Source organism: Chrysemys picta, chromosome 3, assembly GCF_011386835.1.
Source record: "Chrysemys picta bellii isolate R12L10 chromosome 3, ASM1138683v2, whole genome shotgun sequence".
NCBI classification, from domain to species: Eukaryota; Metazoa; Chordata; order Testudines; family Emydidae; genus Chrysemys; species Chrysemys picta.
The window spans coordinates 133,597,496-133,622,921 of NC_088793.1; the positions used below are offsets into that span (position 1 = coordinate 133,597,496).

Here is a 25,426-nt window from a genome sequence, read left to right on the forward strand (position 1 = left end):
TGTAAACCCTTCAGGGCAGGGACTATTTAATGAGGGGAGGGCAAACTACAGCCCATGGGCCGGACCCAGCCCGTCAAGGCTTTGGATCTAGCCTGAGGGATTGTCACCCTTGTGGCGCCGCGGGACTAAGGCATGCTCCCTGCCTGCGCTGGCCCCGCGCCGCTCCCATAGGCGGCCAGCACGATGTCCCTACGGCCCCTGGGGGAGGCAGAGGGCTCTGCGTGCTGCCCTCACCTGCAGGCACCACCCCCCACAGCTCCCATTGGCCAGGAATGGGGAACCGCAGCCAACAGGAGCTTCGGGGGAAGGTACCTGCAGGTGAAGGCAATGCGTAGAGCCCTCTTCCCCCCACCCCCAGGGCTGCAGGGACATGGTGCTAGCCACTTCCTGGAGCAGCACGGGGCCAGGGCAATCAGGAGGCCTGCCTTAGCCCTGCTGCCACCCCAGAGCCGCTCAAGGTAAGCGGCGCCAGGCTGGAGCCCGTACTACACACCCCCTGCCAAACCTCTGCCCTGAGCCTCCTCCCACACCCCTGCCCTGAGCCCCCTCATACATCCCACATCCTTCCTGCACCCCAACCCCCTGCTTGAGGCCCCTGCTGCACTCCTCCCTGCACCCCCACCCCCTCCTGAACCCCAACCCCCTGCCCTGAGCCCCCTTGTACACCCCACACCCAGCACCCCCAGCCCTACATTCATGGCCCTGCATGCAATTTCCCCACCCAGATGTGGCCCTTCAGCCAAAAAGTTTGCCCACCCCTGCTTTAAATAGACAAGACACACTGGAGTTCAGGCCCAAGGTTTCCTTACCTTGTCAAATATTTTTACTTTAAACATTGTTTATTTTTTTTTTTAATAGTTTACATTTAACACAGTACTGTACAGTATATGGGTTGATTTTTTTTTTCGTCTTTGTCTCTGCTGCTGCCTGATTGTGTAGTTCTGGTTCCAAATGAGATGTGTAGTTGACTGGTCAGTTTGTAACTCTGCTGTTCATAACGCTGAGGTTCTACTGTACATCAGTGGCTGTTAGAGAATACAAGGAGTTCTGAAAACCCTGTTATGCATATATAGCAGAACTTCGGAGTTATGAACACCAGAGTTACGAACTGACCAGTCAACCACACACCTCATTTGGAACTGGAGTACAGAATCGGGCAGCAGCAGAATCAAAAGGGGGGCGGAGGGGGGGGGGGGGGGGAAGAGAGGCAAATACAGTACAGTACTGTGTTAAATGTAAATTACTAAAAAAATAAAGGGAAAAGCAGCATTTTTCTTCTGCATAGTAAAGTTTCAAAGCTTTATTAAATCAGTGTTCAGCTGTGAATCTTTGAAAGAACAACCATAATGTTTTGTTCAGAGTTACGAATAACTCTGTTCCCAAGGTGTTCACAACTCTGAGGTTCTACTGTAGATAAGTGGTTTGAAAGGTTGTGGTGGCGAGCCTTGATTGGGGGTCTGATGTGCTAGTTGAGCAGCAGAGATACTTCCCTCTGGCCAGAAAAAGGTTTGACTGATAATATCAGAACAGGAACTTGCTTTTTAGATATACAAGATCTCTCTTTATCCCACATCCAGTGAGTGAGTGAGACTACCTTAACTTACAAGAAGTGTAAATCTGGAAGATAAGCAAATATTTTTATTTTTCCTGCTTATAATACATCTTGTTTGTATTAAGATAGCTGTTGTATGAGTAATTTCACACAGACATCTCCAAGGAAGAAGAATCTCTAAAGAGGAAAGCGGCTGAAGAGTAAAGTGTGTCTGGAACCTATACCCTCTTACTGTTTCAGTCAAGGGGTATGGACACAAGTGTCCTTCCAGTGAGTTATATTGCCATCAGGCGCTGCAAGTGAAAACACACACACGGCACCACTGTACAACTTTATATGTAAGAAACAGTACTGACAGACCACTTTTCCATTGGAGTTTATTAAAAAACAAACATTTTTACAAATTCCAAAATTAGCAATGTGGCAAGATTATTTGTGTTTCCCACCTTTTGTTCTAGTCACACTTTTTGGTCTCTTTGTTTTCTTTTTCAATGGGGTTGCTTTTTCACCAGCAAATGAATTGTTGGTATATTTTTTTGTATTTTTTAATGAAGTACCAAATCTGTGCTTTGGACCAGAGTTCTTTACGTTGTCTGAACTTTTCTTGTTTTTCTCCTTCTCGACGCAGCGTTTCACTCTAAGCTTTCTTCCCTTCAGTTCAGAGTTGTTTAGTTTCAGAGCAAGATGTACAGCATCTGTATTCTATTAAACCAAACACATTAGTTTTGAAGGTTAACAATTGGACAGACATTACCTATAAAACCAGAAATCTTTTGTATACATTCTGCCTATGCAAAATTATAAAATAGAAATCAGTCTGGATAATAGAGCATATGTATTGTGTTCAGGAACATGAGCAGACCTCTATGCAATACATAGTTACTCTCTGACAAATACTAGCTTTGAAAGCCTGATTCACCAAAACACAGACACTTATATTCCAAGGTAGTATTAAACAGAACTTCCCATTGAAAGAGACAGAGTTCCACTTAAAAATCTGACAGCATGAGATGGCCCTATGCAAGGGCAACCAAGGGCCCAGTCCTGAGTCCTGACCTCCCCTTTTCCACCTTCAAATCACTCCTTAAAACTCAGTAGTCCACAACTCCTCTTGTGCACAACACTTAGACCTGGTCTACACTAACCCCCCAATTCGAACTAAGGTACGCAACTTCAGCTATGTGAATAACGTAGCTGAAGTCGACGTACCTTAGTTCAAACTTACCGCAGTCCAGACGCGGCAGGCAGGCTCCCCTGTCGACTCCGCGTACTCCTCGCGCCGAGCAGGATTACCGGAGTCGACGGGGAGCACTTCTGGGTTCAATTTATTGCGTCCAGACAAGACGCGATAAATCAAACCCAGAAGTTCGATTGCCTGCCGCCGAACCAGCGCGTAAGTATAGACAAGCCCTTAGTTTGTGTTGTATCTGCTTAATTTACATTAAATGGCTCAGAGAAGCGACATGTCTTCCTAGCTGTCTGTAGAGTGCAGTGTATACTACCATTACTGTGTAAAAGTCAAAAACATAACAAGATTCAGGCAGATCTTCATTTAGTATTTGGAGAACTCCTGGTCTCTCAAAACATTATCTTTCCATACCTCAAACAGAACATAGCCAAACCCTTTGCCAATGCCAGTGTTTTTGTCTCTCACAATTCGCACTGCTACTACATTTCCACATTCAGAAAAGTGTTCTCGCACAGTATCATCTTCAATTTCTGCAAGCAAGAGGAGTCACTGTGGGGTTAGGGTTATGTTAATGAAATAGACACAGCTTTAGGAGTATTACCAAAAACTCTGCTATAGTTTAAAATTAATATACACATATTTTAGATGCTTTAGTTAGGCAAATAAATTTGATCTGACAGGAAATTATCTATACATTAACAACAGAGAATACATAAACTAGGACATTTACTTTGAAAAGTGCAGATTAAGCTTTAAGAATCAATAGAACACATCATTAGGCAGAAACAAAGCCTAGGTTAAAATGTCAGTTTATCAAACAATTTACATCTGTGGTTTGAATGGAACTAAAATTAGTATTTTTTAAAACCTGAAACAGCTATTTCACCTTCTATAGCTCTGACTTGTGCTTAAGGGATAATCAGTCTAAATGATAATAGGCCTGATGTGACACTTCTTACAAACATAATATACTTGACTGAAGATGCTGTTGGTATAATGATGCCAGTTAGGTGTGAGATTTTTGAATTGATATAGTTAGTTATCCAATCACTAGTGTGGATGCAGTTCAATTAGTACAGGTTATTCTTCTTGCTGTAGAGGAATAAGATATATTGTTCTAAGCTGTTTATGCTAGTATAAATCCATTCACACTAGTGGGAATTGTACTGCTTTAACTATACAGGTAAACTTAAAGGGATATAAAATTTGTGTATGTAGACAAGACTTCAAGCCCAATGTCAGTGCGCTCTGGAAATAATTGAACTGGTTCTTCTGCAGAAGCAACTGAAAAAATATTTTTCTAAGTCTTACTAAACAAACTTTTAAAACAGTTACCAGAAAATAATTTTTGCAATCTAGATTTTAAGGCAGGTCAATTTTTAGATCTAAATAACTTGATTGTACTTCTCAAAAAAATTCACTCAACAATCAGAACTGAAAATGATGACGTTTTAGCAGCACTAAAGGAGAGCTTACCGTATATAATCGTTCACTAGCCTATTTGTTTATAAGCAAACCCCCCAAAATGGTTAGGTAAAAATAGCAAAAACTGTATGATCCTTTCATAAGCCGACCCTATATTTCAGGGTCTGGCAAACTCTGGCTCCCAGCCCTTCAGGATAAGCCGCTGGCAGGTCGGAACCTTTTGTTTACTTGAAGCGTTTACAGGCATGGAACTCCTCAGCTCCCAGTGTCCGCGGTTTGCCATTCCCAGCCAATTGGAGCGGCAAACCATGGCCACAGGGAGCTGAGGGGCTCCATGCCTGCAGATGCTCCAGGTAAACAAAACGAAAATGTATGAGATATTCAATTCAATGATTCTATAGAGTTTAAAATCATCAAATTTTGGTGTAGACCCGTTTATAAGCCGACCCCCGCTCTTTGATGCGTCACTTTTTTTTTTACCAAAAATATTCGGCTTATGAACGAGTATATACGGTAATTACCATTTACAGTAACTGAGTTCAAGGTGTCTGTCCTGATGGATGCCCCACTTCAGGTGCACCGTTCGGTCTGCAGAAGCACCATAGCCATCCTTGTGCCCTGTACTTAGGACATATAGGATTGCAACGGACAAACCACCCTTGGTTCGTTCTCTACTGCAAAGTCCCACAGACATGAGACTCCAAAGCAGAGCAGAAGGTGAGCAGGTAGTGGAGCACCCATAAGGATAAAAATTTCAAAGAACTCCAGTTACTGTGCAAGGTAAGTAACTTCTCCTTCTTCAAATAACATCCCTATCGGTGCTGCACTTCGGCTGACTCCCAAGCAATACTCCGTAGAGGAGCTGGGTGCTTTGAAATAGGATCTAAAATTGATTGGAGGTTGGCAGTCCCAAATAAAATATCTGCCAGGGATGCATGGATTGAGGCCCACGTGGCAGCTCTGAAGATTTCTGCAATAGGAATATTCTTTAATATGGAAACGAAGATGGACTGTGATCTGGTGGAACACACTATAACCCTAGGAGGGCACAGGACATCAGCAGTTTCATGTCAGGAGAACATACAACTAGCAACCCTTTTGGAAAAATCTGTGGGTGGACGTAGGTGTTCCGTTAACTCTGTCTGCAAAAGAAACAAATAATCGAGGAGAGGCCCAAAAGGGTCTAGTCCTGTTCAAATAGACTACTAACTCCTGCCTAATGTCCAAGGTGTAAAGGATGGCATCAGTGTTCCCTCTAATTTTTTACAGCCATGTGCAGAAGGAATTTTGTTATGTGCACCAATATGGAAGTGGTGTGTGACACATCACCTTCATATTGGTGCACATAACAAAATTCATTTGGTGGGGGTGGGGCCAAGGAGTTCAGAGCATGGGAGGGGGCTCAGGGCTGAGGCAGAGGGTTGGGGTGCGGAGGTATGAGGGCTCGGGGCTTAATAGGCAGCTGTGCAGCTTCGAGGGAACTTAGGATGGCATCCTCCCTAGACCAATGAAACTGTGTGTGAAAAAACTGGCAGATGAACAGCCTGATATGAAAATCCAAGATGATCTTACATAAAACCAGGGGGAATGTGGTTGGATGGATACCTTGTGTTTAAGGAAAACTTGGGGGGAGAATGTCAGCCATCAAAGCCCCTAAAACTCACCATCTCTCAAAGTCGAGGTGATAGCCACCAAGAAAACCATCTTCACGGCTAAGTGTAAGAGTGAACCCGTGGCCAAAGGTTCAAAAGGAGGTTTCATCAGAGAAATAAGGACTATGTTCAAATCCCAGCTGGGGTGGGCTCACTGATGTGTGGAAACAGTTAGATTATCCTACAACTTCTAGGTTCATCAAAGGGTTAGCAAACACTGGAGAACGGAATGCCACAACGTCCAGTAGGCGAACTTAATGGAACTCAGAGAAAGGCCTGCTTTCTTCAAATCAAAAAGGCACTTGCTCTAGGATCTCCAAGAGGGGGAGAATTGGAAGAACACAGGTGTAACATCTCTTCCATTTCTGCAGGTAAGTTTTTCTGGCCATCATGTGCCAGCAATGCCCCTCTGCCATGTACATTGGCCAAACTGGACAGTCCCTCCGCAAAAGAATAAATGGACACAAATCGGACATCAGGAATAGTAACATACATAAGCCAGTAAGTGAACACTTCAATCTCCCTGGTCATTCTATTACAGATTTAAAAGTCACTATCATTGAACAAAAAAACTTCAGAAACAGACTTCAAAGAGAAACAGCAGAACTAAAATTAATTTGCAAATTTAACACCATTAATCTGGGCTTGAATAGGGACTGGGAGTGGCTGGCTCATTACAGAAGCAGCTTTTCCTCTCCTGGAATTGACACCTCCTCATCTATTATTGGGAGTGGACTACATCCACCCTGATTGAATTGGCCCTGTCAACACTGGTTCTCCACTTGCGAAGTAACTCCCTGCCCTCCATGTGTCAGTATATAATGCCTGCATCTGTAACTTTCACTCTATGCATCTGAAGAAGTGAGGTTTTTACCCACAAAAGCTTATGCCCAAATACATCTGTTAGTCTTTAAGGTGCCACCAGACTCCTTGTTGTTTTTGTAGATACAGACTAACACGACTACCCCCCGATACTTTTTCTAGTTGATTCTTTCCTACTATTCAACAGAACCTCTTGAACCTCTCTGGAACAGGAGAGTTCTATCCCCAGGAGCCAACCAGGTAACAAGCCTTGAGTCATACAGTGTTCAAGTTGGGGTGAAAAATGTTTCCTGAGTCCTGAATGAAAAGGTTGGGTGTTAATGCAAGACTGATAGAAGAGTAAGAGCAGAGACGAATTAGGTATACTAACCATACCTGTCCCTGCCAAGTTGGTGCAATTAAGATGATCTTGACTCCATCCTGCTTGATTTTGTTTAAAACTCTGAGGATGAGAGACGTCGGAAGATAGGCATACATTAGGTTCTTCGACCAGGACATGAGAAAGGCATCTTCCAAGGAATGGTAACCTTGACCTCCTCTTGAGCAAACTTTTTGCCACTACCACCAACAGGAAGTGTGCAGAGATCTATTTCTGGGAAACCCCAAATGAGAAATATCTGTTCTAGTATAGAGTTATTGTGTTCTCACTCGATTCTGAAAGTAGTTCCTGCTGAGACCTTCTGCTATGGTGCTTTGGAGGCCAAGTAAACAAACAGCTTGAAAATCCGGTGGGCTGTCCACCAGTTCCATAACTATAGTTTCTGCACAAAGAGAAGGGGTCTCGCTCGCCTCTGACAACTTATGCAGTACATACTGGCCCTGTTGTCTGTCATTATTAGTACAGATTGTCCTTTGATCATAGGAAGAAAGTGTTGGCAGGCATACTTGACGGCCCTGAGCTCCAGAAAGTTTATATGGAGAGAAGATTCCTGGGCAGTTCTCCTACCCTCAATAGTATGTTCCTGAAGATGAGCCCTGCAGATAAGGCATAAAAGGCATGCACCAAAAACTATGATGATGGTGGGAGGTAGAGGGGCAAAGAGGATTTCCAAGCAGACTTTACCTGGATTCTTCCACCAATCGAGAGAGACTAGCATATAGGGAAGAGCTTGTTCAAACTGTGTCTATTGGGAGTATAAACCATTCTGAGCCAGACCCAGAAGCAGCATAGATGTAACTAGGCATGTAATGGGACAAAGATGCATGCTGCCATGTGATTGATGAGCTGCGAACAAGACCTGGCAGTTACCTGAGGGCTCACATGGACTTGCATAATCAAATCTGTCACAGTAAGAAATCTGTCCTCGGGTAGGCAAGCTCTGCACATTGAAGCATGAACTCTATTCACTAAACAGGTAAGAGAGAGGACTTCTTGGTACTGAGCTGAAATCCTAGCATGCCAAATAGAGTTGTAGCTTTTTTGACAGTAGCTTGACTTGGGTGTAAGAGCTTCCTTTGAGTAACCAATCACCACCATAACCAAAAACTCTGAGCCCCCAGTGGGAAAGTAGTACTTTTTATTTGATCTCTTTGAAATTGGAGGTGCAGAAGCTGGGGTTTGCCAAATTATGTTGGCAGGCTCCAGCAATACCTCCTTTATGGGCAAAGCTACTTGATTGGAAGATGATGTATGAAGAATCCCCAAGTGTCTATGCTGGGTCTCTTGGACTTCTTCCAAGGGGATATGGAGAATGTCAGTGACTCTCTTAATCAAATCTTGAAATTGCTTGAAATCATCTGTGGGTGACCAGGGGGAAAGGAGGGCATAACTGCTTCATCTGGGAAGTATGAAGAAATAGCCGTTTGAGGGATAGTCTCCGTATCAGTTCTTTTTGCTTGCTCTTCAAACTCCTCCTCCTGTGGTGGGGATTGATGTGAGGGGAGGGACAGAAGAGTGCTCTTTCTGATCCTCAATTTGAGAGCTAGGTGCTCTGGAGAAATGTTGATGGTAGGCTACCCAAGGATCCAATATGGCTATTAGGGAGGGTCATAAATAAAGGGATGAGGCACCCAAGGTTGGTCATACCAAAGGGGATGTGGAACAGCTCGAGGCGGTCTGTGTCTGAAGGGTCCCTTGAAGAGAAGGTTCCAAGAGAGTCAGGTCTGGACTGATCACAGAAGGAACCTTGGATAGAAATTTGTGAGTCAGAAGAACTGTCGTCTCCACAGTCCACAGGGGTTTGTGGAGTGGGGAGAGGAGAGGGGGAGACAATGGTGGGGTAGTAGGTTGTCTGTCCATTCCCATGGGCATCAGGAAATCAGTTGGTTCCGATGAGTGATTTGTTACTGGGGATAAAATAGGCTGTGCTACTGGGAGAGTCTTCCGGCACTCAACAATGGAAAGACAGGTTCACTGGAGACTAATAGGTCTCTGGAGAATCTGAATTCCTGCAGTACCAGGTGGATCTGTGTAGAAACTTGATGAGTCTCAGCAGTGGAAACCTGCAGTACCGAGGGTGGTGCAGACTGCGCTGGTAATGACTCCATAGGTGCTCTGGAGCTGGTGCGCCCATGGGGAAAAATTAGTGGGTGCTCTGCACCCACCAGTAGCCAAGCTCCCTACCCCACCCCACCTCCTCCTCCCCTGAGCGCACTGTGTCTCCGCTCCTCTGCCTACCTCCCAGCGTTTGTCACCGCCAAACAGCTGTAGCAAGCTCCAGGAGGGAGTGGGGAGGAGCAGGAACATGGCACGCTCAGGGGAGGAGGTGGGGCTGGGGCGGGGATTTGGGGAAGGAGTCAGAATAGGGGCAGGGAGGGGGCGGAGTTGGGGAGGGGACTTTGGGGAAGGGGTTGGAATGGGGGTGGGAGAGGGTGGGGCAGGGGTGGAGTTAGGGAGGGGGCAGGGGTGGAGTGGGGCCGGGGCCAGAGGGGGGGTCAAGCACCCACCAGCACCAGTAGAAGTCGGAGCCTATGGCTGGTACCAGTTGACTGTGGTACCCAGATCCATCAGTCAGCAATGAGGAAGTAGAGGTTGCAGTCAGTACCGTCTTCCTTGGTGCAGAGTCTCTAGAGTCCCTAGCATCTGGATCATGCTTAGATGGTATCAAGGTATGCTTCAGTACCCTTGTGGTTTAGCTATACTGAAGGGTTTAGATGTAGAGGGACCCTGGGTTCGGAGGCCACTTGAACCCTTTGTGAGGCCGGAGGTCTCGACTACAGCAAGTCTCTTCAGGCCATCTTCTTTCTGAGGAGATTTGGAGCTCCTCTTGGCAGATGATTTGGCACTACCACCTGTAGAGCTCTCTTGTGAAGACCTGGAAGGTGATTCAGCTGCAGAGGTCGTTGGGATGCTGTAGTCACCTGAAGGCTGGTGTAGAGGGAGGGTATCTGAGCCTGGGTCTGATGCAGCTCACAGGGGCATTCCATCATGAGAAATCCAAGTTTTCTCTCTCTGTCTTTCCTGGAAGTCTACAATCCTGAGCTGATTTTGCACTTACACGGCATGTGAGTATCCCCAAGCAGTTGATACAGTTAGGCTGTCACTAACTGGCAAGTGAGGCAATACTTAAACCCTGGGGATTTAGGCATGCCCCATGGAAAAAGGGGAAGGAGAGTTCCTCCAGGAAAGAGAGGGCACAGGAAGAAACTAGAAGCCTCTCAGACACACCCCCTCCCCCCGCAAAAATAAACTGTTAAATCTAATCTATTAGTATTAATTAAACTAAAGATTAACTACACTATAAAGTACAAACTAGGTAGCTAGCTAAATAAACAGGCACCACCAGACACTATGTCTGAGGCCAAGATGGTTGAGAAGGAACTGAGGGTGGTTTGTCCATCGCAGCCCTATATACTCTCAATACAGAGCACGAGGATAGCTAGGGTGCACATGAGGACCAGACGGGTACTGCTACCAAAAATTCCTGATCAAAGATACAAAAGGTGCATGTGCACCTTAAATGGAACAACCACAGGGACGTTACTCAAAAAAGAAGGTGAAAAAAATGTATTTACATTGCTAGAAATTTATAACCATCAATAATTTTGCCATTTCACAGTTAAGTTTTTTTAATATTGAGGTATTTATATATATTACCCTAAATCTTAACAAGTAAGGAAGTATTACTATCAACATAAGTGTCAATTATTTTACATTTACTGAAAAAGTAAAATTATGGAATATTGAGTGAATGTGAACATCCATTTAAACTTACCATATGAGAGATTTCCCACAAATATAGACCTCTTATTGTCATGCTAAAAAAACAACAAAAACAACAATAAGCTACTAGGTTGTAGGCAAATACAGAAAAGTTCTTCTGAAATCATGTATATTACTTACAGAAGTGGCTTTTGAAGCAAGGTCAACTCTGATGTGAAATCCATTGGCAATTTGAGTTCCATTTCTATTGTAGCACAAGAGAAAAAGGAAAGCTCTTAGTACGCAAACAGAAACAGCCAATGAATGACTAAAATGTTTGGTTTACAACCTATCACTGGTTTCAAATATAACATTCTTAACAAAGGCAGTTTAAAAAAAAGTTAGACAAAAGTGCTTTTATTTTGAGTCAGACACAATAAACTAAACAATTCATACTTGTAATCTGACATCCTGTAAATCCATTCTCACAAAATATAATGCCATTAATGAGGAACAAAAATGAAACATACCTTTTAAGAGCTTTAGTGGCAGCACCTTCTTCCTTAAAAACCACATAAGCATTAATATATTTCATATTAGGATGGATCTTATGCCTGAAGAGAAAGACAGAAAGTTTATCCTACTTAAGCAATTCTTATGGTTCTCCCCCCGCACCCTCCCACTCCATGGTCCTATGCACATATCATGCAAGCCTTGATGTAATTTAAGGTAATGACTTCAGTTCTCTTAAATATACAATTAGCCTGGGGATGGTGCCCCAAATAGCAATATCTACCACAGTAGCCAAAGGACCTTTAACACCCCCCCACCCCTTAACAGTCATCTTTTTCAGAGCCAGTTTCTGCAACTTGCTTGGCATCCTCAACCCCTAATGAAATCCCCGAGAGTTGGAAATTCTTAGTACCTCACAGGATCTGGTCTTTAGTAAAGAGAAAAATTTGTGTAGTGGCAAGTGATTATCTACAGCAGTAAAACTACTTGTTGAAAATTTAAGAAATTTTTATCACAGAAATCATGGAATGCCTATTTTATACTGAGTTTGTGATTTATTACAACAATCTGTAACCCAATAGCCCTCCTTTTTGTCCTATGACTGCAGAGTTATTAACAGGTCACTCTACCTTGAATGTGAATAGTCCCTTACAATATGTGCTAACGACTTATACTAAACAATCTGTTCCACCTTGCATTTTGTGACACTGGGAGTTCCTTTCCCAGACCTGAAGAAGAGCTCTGTATGGCTTGAAAGTTTGTCTTTCACACCAACAGAAGTTGTTTCAATAAAAGATACTACCTCACCCACTTTGTCTATTTTATATACACACAGAGTTGATTATAATTATTTTTAAAGATAAAACCACATAAAATAAAAGATAGGAAGGAAACAATCATGACCAAGTGTAAGTGTGTGTGTGTGTGTACATATAACATTAAAAAAAAGGTTAAAAAAATTTGTTTCCCCTTTAGCAATAAAATCTGAAAAACTCAAAGGAAAACCTACTTTATGGCTGCTAACTTTTTGGATAAAGTATCCTCTGCTGGAACCTTCAAAACAAAAAAAGCATTAGCTGAAATGCCTGACTGTGCTTATGAATATATTTCAAATATTTGTGCTTGAAAACTAAGGTAGAGGAAAGTTCAACAGGTATTTCCACCCAAAATAATATAGCTGCTCTATCAGGTAAAATTATTCAAACAGCAATTAGGGGAAATTCCAAGGAAGACATTAAAATGATAAAGAATGAAAATCAGTTGGGTTAGTTTATGTTTTTTGCATTCTAGCATGGTGATTTTAATTTATACACAGCATTGATTTACAATGAAATTGCTAGCTCTGTAAAATGGCCTCTAAATCTGTGTTATGGTACTTCAATCAAAGATTATCTTTAGCAAAACAAGCAACAATATTTCAGACATTTTTCTCCCAAAGAGAATGTGGTTACAATGTAATCAAGTGTTATTATCGGAAGAACAATTTGTGTTGACAGCAAGGTCTACCGCAGAAGCCAGTCGCTGCTCTCAAAAGGCTCAAGTTAAGCATTTCTAAGTCAAGAAATATGGCTAGTGAACTAAAAGATATAAGATTTATGAATGCTATCCTTTAAGATTACACAACTACTTTTATCATATAATGTAAGATGAAAGAACATACCAAAGAACGGAATCGAATTGATTCTATCTGTCCATATTCTTTAAAAAATGACTTCAGCATCTAAACAGAAATTACATGTCTTTTCAGTTCATTTTTTCAACCCAGTAACATGAATTATTATTGCTGAATAAGAAAGCATTTTTATTTCACTCATATAAGGTAGGAGGAATTAGGTGACCATTACAACATCCCTTCCAACCCTATAATTTCTATGAATTACTACTATAAGATAGATAAGGAAAAAGGTCAAAATATCTTGTAGTGCTTTTGCTCTATCAAAAGCAAGAAAAATACTGAGTGCAAAAACTGAATTCAGCACTCTGGATGTTTAAATACAAGAAACATCTATAAGATTGTAAGAGTATGATCCTTATTTATTTTCTTTAACCATCAAAATTATTCCTTGGGTTCCAAATTCTCTGCAGACTCCAGCTGATGAAAGAAAAAGAAGCTAGTCTGAATTTAGCTTCTCTCGGCCAGGGCCGGCTTTAGGCTGATTCGCCCAATTCCCTGGAATCGGGCCCTGCGCCTTAGGCGCCTTTTTAATTTTTTTTACTCACCCCGGCAGCGGTCTGCTCCGGGGTCTTTGGCGGCCTTGCTCCCCTTGGCCAGAGCGCGGCAAGCCCCACGGCCCTGGCCGGAGCACGGCTGCCCCACGGCCCCGCGACCCTGGCCGGAGCGCAGCAAACCCGGCGGCCCCACTCTCCCGGATGGAGCTCTAGCTGGAATGCGACAGCCCCGCAACCCTGGCCAGTGCGCGGCAAGCCCCGCGATCCCGGCCGCAGCGTGGCAAGCCCCGCGATCCCGGCCGCAGCGCGGCAAGCCCCGCAGCCCGCCTCCCCTGGTCGCCAATCCGAAGTGCCGCCGAAGACTGGGAGCGCCGCCCGGCGAGTACAAGCCCTAGGAATCGGGCCCCACACTTGCTAAAGCCGGCCCTGCTCTCACCCGCCTTCCCCCATGCTCCTGGTATTTATTTGAAATTTGCACATTTCATATCATATAACAGGAATTTCTAGACTCAAATGCAATATATATATATAAAAATAAATACAAAATAGTGCAGGGGTAGGCAACCTATGGCACACATGCCGAAGGTGGCACGTGAGCTGATTTTCAGTGGCACTCACACTGCCTGGGTCCTGGCCACTGGGCCGGGGAGCTCTGCATTTTAATTTAATTTTAAATGAAGCTTCTTAAACATTTTAAAAACCTTATTTACTTTACATACAACAATAGTTTAGTTATATATTATAGACTTCTAGAAAGAGACCTTCTAAAAACATTAAAATATATTACTGGCTCGCAAAACCTTAAATTAGAGTGAATAAATGAAGACTCGGCACACCACTTCTGAAAGGTTGCCGACCCCTGTAATAGAGCAACCTATTTAATCCTAATTTCCCCTATTTCTCTGGTACTGGTAGTAAAGAAGCAAAACATGTATCAATTTAAAATATCCACAATTTGTTAGAAGTAATAGTGGAAGATTGTATATTTAGGAAAAAACTAGACAACCAGTGAGTATACAATATAACTATATATAGGAAAATGCAGATATATATTCTTCTTTTAAGTCATTTCTGTAAGAGAAGTATCTATGGTCCAGAAAATGACCATTTGGTTAATTGAGGGGCACTTGTACAATCATGGGCAAGCCAAAACTCTCATCTAACTAGTTGCTGTAGTTTTTAATATAACCCACTTATCTCTGGAATTGGCTTAGACTCTACTTTCTAGATTGAATATGAAGAGTAAAGTTTAAATTTTCTATCTTGACAGAGTTATTTTGGGACTATTCCCTTATTAGACTAGAACACTTAAGGATCAAATTTTACCCTTAGATGCAGGCTCACCAATCACAAAGTCTTCAAAGGAAGCCATTTGTATGCACCTAAGGCCAGAATTTGCCCCTCGGTAACTAGTGTAAAAGTATCACCAAGACCTTTCATTTATTAAAAAGACACCGTCAATTTGAAGTTTTTCTGAAAATGACTAATTGTTTTAAATGTCTAGTTTCTGATAAAGCATCCTGTAAATGATATGCTCTGATTTTAACATTTCCTTACAAAAACTGTAGGTCTTTCTGATCCTCATTAACATTTATAAAGATTTTTTCAGCAAGGGAGAAATTCATTAACTATACAGGGAAGCAGGGTAATTATATACAAAGTGGTGCCAAATGCACAAAATACATGAAGATATTTTCTCTCTAGCATCTCTCAGTCATAAGTGTCAGTTTTCAGACAACTGTCCTTTTCAAGTTGAGAGAGTACCTTTAAACCAAGACCTGCTGTGGCTCCCTTTAGCCCACAGAAAACTATTCACTTACCTGTACAGTACAGCTGATAGGTAAATTCCCAACAAACACAGTTCTCTGATTCTTTAGCATCTCCTCAGCTTCGTTAATTTGACTTTTCTTCTTGCACTGTTTTACATCAATTTCATTAGCTGAACTAGCAAGGCTTTTGGTGACAGCTTGAGATGTTCTATTTTTTAGCTTCTGTTTGACCTTGATCGCTTTTTCTTCCTCTTTTTCATCTGCCTGTTCCAATGCACACTCTCTTTGGCACAAGTGAAAAACACAACCAGATTGTTATGAAAAGCTTTAATTTTTTTCAGTCACAAAATGGAAGTTCTTCATTGTAATTGTTCTTAAATTGTATTTATAAATTAAATTGTACAGGTGCAATAACAAGACAACTTCCATTTTTAATGGAAGGATTGAAATGTTATATACATTAAGCAAAAATCCTGAAAGGAATTATTTACCGGTGTATTGAGTGGTCATTATTGCCATTTGATAGGTGTGACTGAGTAGATAGCAAAAGTACATCAATTTGATGCAGATTAAAATTTTAAAAGCAATTCAATTCTTTTACCTAAATTAAGACTAAAAGTGAGTTGTTGTCTTTCTAACATTCAAGGCACACACAATCTGTTGGGGAAGTTCTCTGTCTACATGCTACTAGATCTCGGTCTATCCAAGACATATGCCAAAAAAGTTATGTGAACAATAACCGACACCTATTCAGTTTTAAAAGCAGCCTCTCAAATGTTATGGATGACGTAAGCAGAAACAGCAAATGTAAGACTGCAGATTTGGATATGGAGGCTGTCAGTTAAAGATGCAACAGATGTGTCAGAGAGCATACACAGTGGTAACCTTATTTCCAAATGCTGGAACTGAGCGAATTTCATTGTCAACAGGCTAATACAAAGAATAACTTTTTCATCACTGGAATGGTAGTACCTCGCTCACACATACATTTCTAAGGGAATAGACAACATAACAGAGGGTTGCTCTAACAGCAAACCTGCTTCTTGGGTAATGGGATTGCTAAGAGAAGAAAGTCACGGACAGCCTGCTCATCTACCAGCACATCTCCTCTTTGGGATTTAGGTTTCTTTCTTCTATAAAGCAGACTGTAACCTTAGGGGACACACCTCCTGCAAGAGGACACCTTAGTCCATGTCTCTCAGGGTAGGGGATTAATGTTCCAGACAGTCTCTGTCCTTAACTCACAAAGGGTGAGGGATTTTATTCCCTATTGGGACAGTCTGTATGAAATTATCCATAGTCCCTTTAAAGTCAAGATTAGAAATAGTAAAACAGAACAAATAAGCCTTTTATTCTCTGATGTAACTATAACAGCAAGATTTTGACCTATCTACGTGAGGCTAAGCTGCATCATATTTTAAAAATGTGTTTACGTACCTGTTTGCCAACCTTTTCTCTGCTATAGACAATTTGTTCTTTCTGGTTTTCTTCAGTTTTATAGGAGGTTCTCGTTTAGTAGATGAGCTCTGATCTTCTGTTGCCCTTTCCACTTCTGTATGCTTTCGTTTCTTATTCTCCTTAAAAAAAAAAGTGTATGGTGTATAAAAGTTTATTTCTTTAATATATGACCTGTTACAAAACAGAAAAGCTATTACATAACCTCCTCATTTTATGTGACACACTGAAAAGCCATTTCAATGTTTTCTACCATGTGATCAACACCTACAGAATATTTTATATGACATCCAAGTACATTCAATAACGAAATACTTAAGTACACAGAAGAATCTTCATTTTTATTTTATTTTATTTAACTGAAGTCTTGGAGGACATTCAAAATGTTGACGTAATCAAGGGTTCTTAAATTTAAGTAAAAATGCCTGCAGTCTTGCAGCACAGAGATTAATTCAGAACAAGAATACCCTCTAAAGTACAAAGGTCTCTTTAGTACAACTGTTTTTACCAGCAAGAAAAAAGGTGAAGATCAAAACTATTCAATCAAGATAAAATTTAAGTAAACTTTTAGAAGTTTTCATGAACTTCTGGTAGATCATTTCTAAGTTGGCCATTTCGGTGGCACAGACAGATAGTACTGACAGATACTCAAGATGAGGTTTGAAAGTGATCTCTCAAACTCCCACACCTCAGACCACTGGAGACAGTGATTTCATGAAGGGTCAGGCTCAGTTTGTAAGAGTATGATGTGACCCACACTTTTCTTGGGGCCAAATCCTTCCTTTACATACTGTAAAGTATAAATCAGGGCAGATTCATGGATAAGAGATCACTGAGAAACTGTATCTCATGCTCCTTGGAGACAAGAGAAGAAAAGTGCTATGTTGGCCCAAGTCTGTCACAAAACCGCTTAAACAGTTCTGATGAAGCTGACGTAGGTATTTTAAAAAGCCTTTTTGTTCAACAAGTCTGCAATGATACAACAATCGCTAATGTATTACATGACACTTAAGGCTTATTATTGTACAGCTGCTGTTTACTAAAATGTCTTTTTTAATGTTAACTGATTTTCCTCAATTTGCATAGGATCATAAATAAAAATAATACTGGCAAACATGGAAGAATGTTAATGTGCTGTGCATCCACATATTATCCCCCGAATGATTGTTTTAAAGAAAAAAAGTCCATGTCAGAAATAAAGACATTACTCCCATCTTAAGATAAAGCAAAGTCATTAAACTGTCATCACTCAGTCTCTGTAATACATGCATGAGCAGACAAAAGTAAAAATGGCATCACTTCTACAGCTTGTCATGCTGATAAAATATTGTTGTTTCTGTGACAATTCAATCTAGATGTAGTAATAGTGCCAATATTACTGCAAAGGTTAGATTATACATTAGCTTACAATTGGATTGGAGACCCCATAAAGTTTATAAATCATCTTGGTTTTGGGGTAAAAACACTGGAAGAAATGAACATAGCCATTATAATTTCTTGCACTGTATATGTAAGCAGGATTCTTACCTCCTCTGATTAATTAAATACTGCCAACTATTTTAATTTTTATATTTTATGTTCATTTTCCTTTTAAAAAGTTGACAAAAGTTTTTCCTATGAATTTGTCAGCTCCCATTTTTTTTGTTTTAAAAATAAACTAAAACGTTTAAAAATTACTTAACTGCTATTTATTGCATAACTATTTTCAAATTCAGCTGAAACTGAAGATATGTAGCAAATGCTAAATTAAGAAAGGATCTGAAAACAAGCAAAACTGATCATATTGTGCATTGACAGTATGTCTAATATAACTTCTAAACCTTAATGATTTGATTCAATAGGGAAAATTTTTCAATGGACAACAATCTGGATGTATCATACACCAATCAAAAGCTCATAATGCATAGATATCAAAAAAGAGTCAAAGGTTTTTCAAATCACTCAACTGATGATCATCTGACAACAAACCAGAAGCTAGTTTGCTTACTTTGTACAAGTCATCTGAATGCGAGTTTTCTTACAATGCTATTAAGGGCAGAAATTGCTGTTTAGCAAGTAAAGTTTTCTGTAATACTTTCATTCCATTTTCTTCTTTTTGTGGAAATAAAATAAAATTTGATCTTCTATACAAGTTCTATAACAGCTTGTAAATAATTAATGAGGAAATAGTAAGATACCACAACTACCCCTGCTCTGGCCAAACATACTAACATTCAGGATGATGAAATGAGGAAATATGATGGCATGCAGAATAACCACAACAGTGTATTAGTTACACTCTATCATATGCCAGGCCCTTAGCTAGTTTTAAATACAAAAGCCCAACAATTGTCTTTTATTAATCTAATAATCAGATATGGTTAACTTTAATGAACTGACAAAGGACCTGTAAGGAGTGCTTCATCACTATTATATCTATATGTTTAAAATATTTGTTCCCTCTCCCCATTTATGTGTACTGTTTTGTTTGTTTTTATTTTGCGACTCAAGATGAATAAGACATTATTAGTCACCTTGCTTCCCCTGTGGGAACAGAAGATATATATGGAAAGCTGCCACTACCTCCTTCAACTGTCAGACAAGTTACTTTTCTGATATATGGATTTTATTTATATTCACTGTCTTCATCAGACGAGGAGCACTAGTCAGACACTTGAAAACTGCAAGTTAGATCCCAGCATTCCAAGAAGTTTTCAATAGAATCTGCCTGGTCTAAAGGCAAAACCAAAACCATTTCTTATGAGAAGGGTCATTCATTTACAATGAAGTAACAATATATATATAAAAAAAGTTACTTACTCTTGGCACAGCAACAAACACTGGCTGTGTTTCAGACTCAGAAGCATTAAAAAGATGTGCCAGGGGGTGTGGTCTGCATGTTGTGGACTTATTTTGAAACAAACTGTTGACCACTTGTCCAATGACATAGTCTTCAGATGATGCACCTGCTTCATTTCTCTCACATTCCTTGCTATTAAAAGAAGGAGAAGAAATTGTTCATCTGCTGTCGTTCAATACTGCTAAAGGTCTCAGTGTCGCCAATACTAGTCTAACTTTAGGTTTTAGGAAGTGCAACAGATTTAGAGAACCAACTCCAATATTTTCAGGAAAAGAAATCACTTGCACACTTATAATTCTAACCATTTCCTAAAACAATACAGGTAAATTTTCAAAACGTTGCATGAGGAAATAACCACCATAGCCAATAACTTTAAGTGGAGTCATGTGGCTAAAACACTTTCCAACTGTTCAAAAGTTTAAGGGAAACTATTTTGTAAATTAAAGCATCAGTTATCTCAAAGACACTGGACCGTGTGTTAAAAGCAGCAAAAATGTAAAAGAAATTAAACTTAGTGCTGAATTTCTTAAGACAAATAATCTTGTAGATGAGGAAATTAATTGAAGAAAAAAATTAAGAGCTAAGCAACTATATCTTGAATGACATTATGACAGGGGAGCAGAGTGAGCATAACTGTTCATAAATACGTGGATGTATCAATAATACAGGAAGTGGAAGCATTAACAATATTTCACTTTTCTATAAACCTTCCAGTTAAAAGTTATTTGCAAATAACATTAGAAACAAGAAGCCTGCCAAACAATCGGAGGGGCCATCAAGGATAAAGGCACTACAGGAGCACTCAAAGACGATAACGCCATTGTGGAGAAGCTAAATGAATTATTTGCACTGGTGTTCACTGTAGAGGATCTGAGGGAGATTCCCATACCTAAGCCATGCTTTTTTAGAAGACAAATCTGAGGAACTATCTATGACGTTGCACCCATAATGCTTTATGGCAATATGCTTATGAATGTATATATGACATAACTGGAATATGTTTTATGCTATATATGCCATGTAACAAATCTATGTAAAGGTTATGATCTACTGAATATATTCATCCTATTTGTATGCATGTGTCATTAGTGTATTCGAAGTTATGAATATTGGCTGTATACTTGTTTGATTTTAAATAGCCTTAGTAAGGCATTTGGTCAGCTTCTTTAGAAAGGAATTTGCAAAGTTAAGTGCCCAATCAAGAAGCACCTAACGGACAATGGATCTTGGAAGGCTCCAATCCACATAAGAAGTCTACATGAGGACGTTCAAGGTAGCATGAGAAACATGGCTGCTACCTGTAAGTTCTGTGTCATGCATGGACATGTGACTTGACCATGTGACTCTAAAACTTCATCTTGTAGCTGGTATTCTACACAGGGGAAAGGAGGGATATCCACCCACAAGAGAAAGTCTATTTAAACCCCTGGGAGACCCATCCATTTTGTCTTCAGCTGGCTCAAGAGATAGCAGCTCCATCCCAAAGGATACCTGAAAGAAACTGGAACAAAGGACAGTAACCACAGGGGGTATGAGTGATTGCTGGACCCAGACTAGAAGGAGAGAAGTCTACACCTCTGAGGGTGAGGTTTTATCTGAATTCAGTTTTCTTACTGTATTAGGCATAGACTTGCGTGTTTTATTTTATTTTACTTGGTAATTCACTTTGTTCTGTCTGTTACTACTTGGAACCACTTAAATCCTACTTTCTGTATTTAATAAAATCACGGTTTAATTATTATTTAACCCAGAATATGCATTGATACTGGGGTGGGGGGAGTGGCAAACAGCTGTGCATGTCTATCAGTGTTATAGAGGGTGAACAATTTATGAGTTTACCCTGTATACGTTTTATACAGCGTAAAACGGATTTATTTCGGGTTTGGACCCCATTGGGAGTTGGGCAGGAACTCTTAAGCTGCTTTCAGTTAAGCATGCAGTTTGTGGGACGTGGTTCAGACCTGGGTCTGTGTTTGGGGCCAACAAGCGTGTCTGGCACATCCAGGCAGGGCTCTGGAGTCACAAGCTGACAGGGAAAGCAGTGGCAGAAGTAGCCTTGGCACATCAGCTGACAGCCCCAAGGGGGTTTCTGTGATCCAATCCTTCACACTGTCCCAGATTGATGTGTCAGTATAGGAGGTTTTGAAACAAATTCATAAATTAATCAGTAATAAGTCACCAGGACCAGACAGTATTCACCCAAGAATTCCAAAGGAACTCAAATATGACACTGCAGAACTACTAACTGGGATATGCAACCTATCGCTTAAATCAGCCTCTGTACCAGATGACTGGAGGATAGCTAATGTAACACCAATTTTCAAAAAAACCTCTAAGGTAATCCTGGCAATTACAGGCTGGTAAACCTAACTTCAGTACCAGGCAACTTGTCTGAAACTACTGGATAGTAAAGAACAGAATTATCACACATATAGATAAACACAATATGTTGGGGAAAAGTCAACACAGCTTTTGTAAAGGGAAATCATGCCTCACCAATCTATTAGAATTCTTTGAGGGAGTCAACAAACATGTGGACAAGGGTGATCCAATAGATATAGTTTACTGTCAGAAAGCTTTGACTAGGTCCCTCACCAAAGCCTGTTAAGCAAAGCAAGCAGCCATGGAATAAGAGGGAAGGTCCTTTCATGGATCAGTAACTGGTTAAAAAAATAGGAAACAAAGGATAGAAATAAGTAGTCAGTTTTCACTGAAGGGAGGTAAATAGTGGGGTCCCCCGTGCTGTTCAACACATTCATAAATGATCTGGAAAAGAGGGTGAACAGTGAGGTGGCAAAGTTTGCAGACAATACAAAATTACTCCAAGTAGTCAAGTCCAAAGCTGACTGCAAAGAATTACAAGGGGATCTCACTAAACTGGGTGACTAGGCAACAAAATGGCAGATTAAATTCAATGCTGATAAATGCAAAGTAATGCTCATTGGAAAACATAATCCCAACTATACATACAAAATGATGGAGTCTAAATTAGCTGTTACCACTTAACACAGAGATCCTGGAGTTAAGGTGGATAATTGAGCAGATGGTTTCAGACAATGTGCGGTGGCAGCCAAAAAAACTAACAGAATTCAGAACCATTAGAAAAGGGATAGATAATAAGACAGAAAATATCATAATGCCACTGTATAAATCCCAAATCTTGAAGACTATTTGTAGTTCTGATTATTCTATCTCAAAATAGATAAAAAGAACTGAAAAAAGTACAGAGAAGGTCAACAAAAATTATTAGAGGTATGGAACAACTTCCATATAAGGAGAGACTAAAATGTTTGTTTATCTTAGAAATGACATGACTAAGGGGGGGATATGACAGAGGTCTATAAAATCATGAATGGTGTACAGAAAGCCAATAGGTAAGTGTTATTTACCTCTCTTCACATAATACAAAAACCAGAAGTCATCTAATGAAAACAACAGATTTAAAACAAACATAAGGAAGTACTTCTTCACACAATGCATCTGTGGAACTGGTTGCTAGGGGATGTTGCCAAGGCCAAAAGTATAACTGCATTTAAAAAAAGAATTAGAAAAATTCATGGCAGATAGGTTCATCAATGGCTATTAGCCAAGATGGTCAGGGATGCAATCCCCTAAACCTCTGACTGCCAGAAGGTCAACTGAACAACAGTAGATGGATCACTCAATGATAGCCCTGTTCTAGTCACCCTGGCATCTGGCACCGGCCACTGTTGGAAGCCAGGATCTTGGGCAAGATGGACTATTGGTCTGTCTCAGTATGGCCATTCTTTTGTTATGTTCTCATGGGTATAGCTACAAATGTCCACTAACATGTCAGAGTGGATAAGGTTTTTGTTATGTTGGTGAGAGACAAGCCTTCAAACTTAGCAGAGCTCTTCTACCTCACCCACCTTGTTTCTCTCATATCCTGGGACCCATATTAGCTATAACATGCAAATACTAAGGAGTCGATCCACACTAGAGTTTATCTTGTAGCACAGAGCTCCCTAAATCCAGTGGATTTAGTTACTTGATAATGGCCCTTTACTATGGAAAACCTCGGGTGCCATAGAGATGCAGTAGAGGCTCCTAACCACCCTCCTCTTGGCCTCTCTAGCACAGGGAACATGGCCAGAGGATCCCTGGCAGCAGCAATGTCCCATTGGCAACTGCCACAAGAGAACAATCTAAGATCGGTTCTAACTTGCAGCAAGGGCATAAAACAAGACTGACACCTGGGTAGCCCCACAATCAGGGGGCTGTAAAAGCACTTAAAGTCAACTCTGCATTCTTGTAGCTTATGTAGGCTATATTGTACAATTTTCCAAGGCTCATCTTTTCTTTGTGCTTGCTATCTCTCTATACACAGCTAGCAGATTATATCTTTAGATGACAGTTCAAGTCATATACTATAGTTAGACTTAGCAGAATTTGATTTTTTTTCCTGTGCATAATTGGTAGGGTGACCAGATGTCCCGATTTTGGGGTCTTTTTCTTATATAGGCTCCTATTACCCCCCACTCCCATCCCGATTTTTCGCACTTGCTGTCTGGTCACCCTAATAATTTGACACGTTTACTGTCAGGTTTTTTTTTTCCAGATCAATTTAAATTTTCAGTTGTGCAAAATTACAGTGGGGCTTTGAGACTAATTGAGTGACAGCACCCTGCACAATACGGGAGGAGGGGGCATGAAAAGGAGCCCGGGGCTTTGCAGGGACCAGCTGTGTGCTTTTGACGTGATCAAGACCTGTATGACAAACGCAGGACGAAGGCGTGTCACCCCGGGCACGCTGCGGCGCGGTGCCCACTCCTCGTGCCAACGCGGGACGCCCCCTGCAGGCGGGACCCCCCCCCGGGTATGAGCAGCGCGCGGGTCCTTGGACTTCTCCCCAGGCCTGGGAGCGGTGACGCGCCATCCCCTCACCCCGCTACCGGGCAGGAGGCAGCAGACAAAGGGCGGGCCCCTTCCTCCAGCACCCACAGGCGAGGCTGGGCGGGACTGGGGGCACCGGGATCCCCGCTCCCGCGGCGAGCACCGGCCTTTCCAGCTCGCTCCCCACTAGCTGCTTTGCCGAGGCCTCGGACCCGGAGCGCACGCGCGGGGGCGACGGTTGATGGTTGAGAAGGGGTGGGTGCCGCGCGCTCTCACCCTGCTCCGCGCGGCGCGGGCCTTGGCGCTTTCGCTGCTTTAGAAGTTTTCATCTGGGTGGGAGAGGGGAGCTCAGTGTAACCCGACCTCGCTCCGGGAAGCGCCGCGACAAGCGAGCAGCAGAGCGGAGCACACGACCAGTCCCAGCCCATCGATATCACGTCACTTCCGGCGTTGCCGCTCCTGGCGGCTTTGGGTGAGGCTCAAGCGCCCCGCGCGGAGAACGAAAGCGAGGCTGTTATGGGCGTGAGCCAACAGGCTTCCCAAAGGTCCCGCCCCGGGGGTGGAGCCGCACCCCCCAAAGCTCAGACCAGCGGCCCGGGATGTTTCTGCTCCAAGTCCCTGGTGCCCCAGTCTGCTCGCCCAATGCCTTCGTACGGCGCTGTCAGGGCTGCTGCGCCAGCGGCCTCCTTGCCGCGGGGAATGGAGGCTACCTGCCCGGAGGGTGCCTGGTACTACGCAGCGCACGGGGCTCGTGCCCCTGCCCGTGGGGAGCGTTGCCGCGTCCGTGGGCTGCCCCGACCAGAGCAGGGTCCCCGCCTCGCCCGTCGGGGGCCGTTCGCTTGAGCAGAGACACACGGCGGGGAGACCCGCCTCTCACTCCCTGTCTCTGGCTGGCGCAGCGCCCGGCCCGCGCAGCACCACAGCAGCGAATGAGAGGGCGCAGGGCACGCGTGGGTCTGTCCGTTAGAGCAGCCTGCGGGAGAGCTGGGTGTTGTATCAACCAGGGAAGGGACTAACAAGCTTCAACAGGACTTTATTTTTACAGTGGAAACCTCTTTACCAAGCTGCTGCTGCTGCACCCTCGGTAGCTCTCGCTCAGCCTCTTC

The 25,426-nt window shown here is 42.1% G+C and overlaps 1 protein-coding gene across 5 annotated transcripts; it reads right to left on the minus strand.

The window, feature by feature from the left end:
• Window positions 1-1,912: 1,912 nt before the first annotated feature.
• Window positions 1,913-25,426, minus strand: RBM34 (RNA binding motif protein 34). 5 transcript variants are annotated; one of them, XR_006174017.2, is made up of 11 exons: window positions 24,597-25,426; window positions 19,427-19,598; window positions 16,610-16,749; window positions 15,224-15,455; window positions 12,895-12,954; window positions 12,244-12,287; window positions 11,252-11,283; window positions 10,923-10,986; window positions 10,795-10,837; window positions 3,153-3,271; window positions 1,913-2,254 (listed from the first exon to the last, which is right to left on the minus strand). XR_006174017.2 is itself a non-coding variant. In XM_005291199.5 (11 exons), the coding sequence occupies exons 1-11, from the start codon at window positions 24,746-24,748 to the stop codon at window positions 1,982-1,984; spliced, it is 1,383 nt and encodes a 460-aa protein (XP_005291256.2). In that variant the 5' UTR covers window positions 24,749-25,426; the 3' UTR covers window positions 1,913-1,981. The 5 variants fall into 5 exon arrangements, 4 of the variants coding, with proteins under 4 accessions (XP_005291256.2, XP_042704297.2, XP_023962261.2 ...); XM_005291199.5 differs by having other exon boundaries at window positions 11,252-11,335; XM_042848363.2 differs by lacking the exon at window positions 3,153-3,271.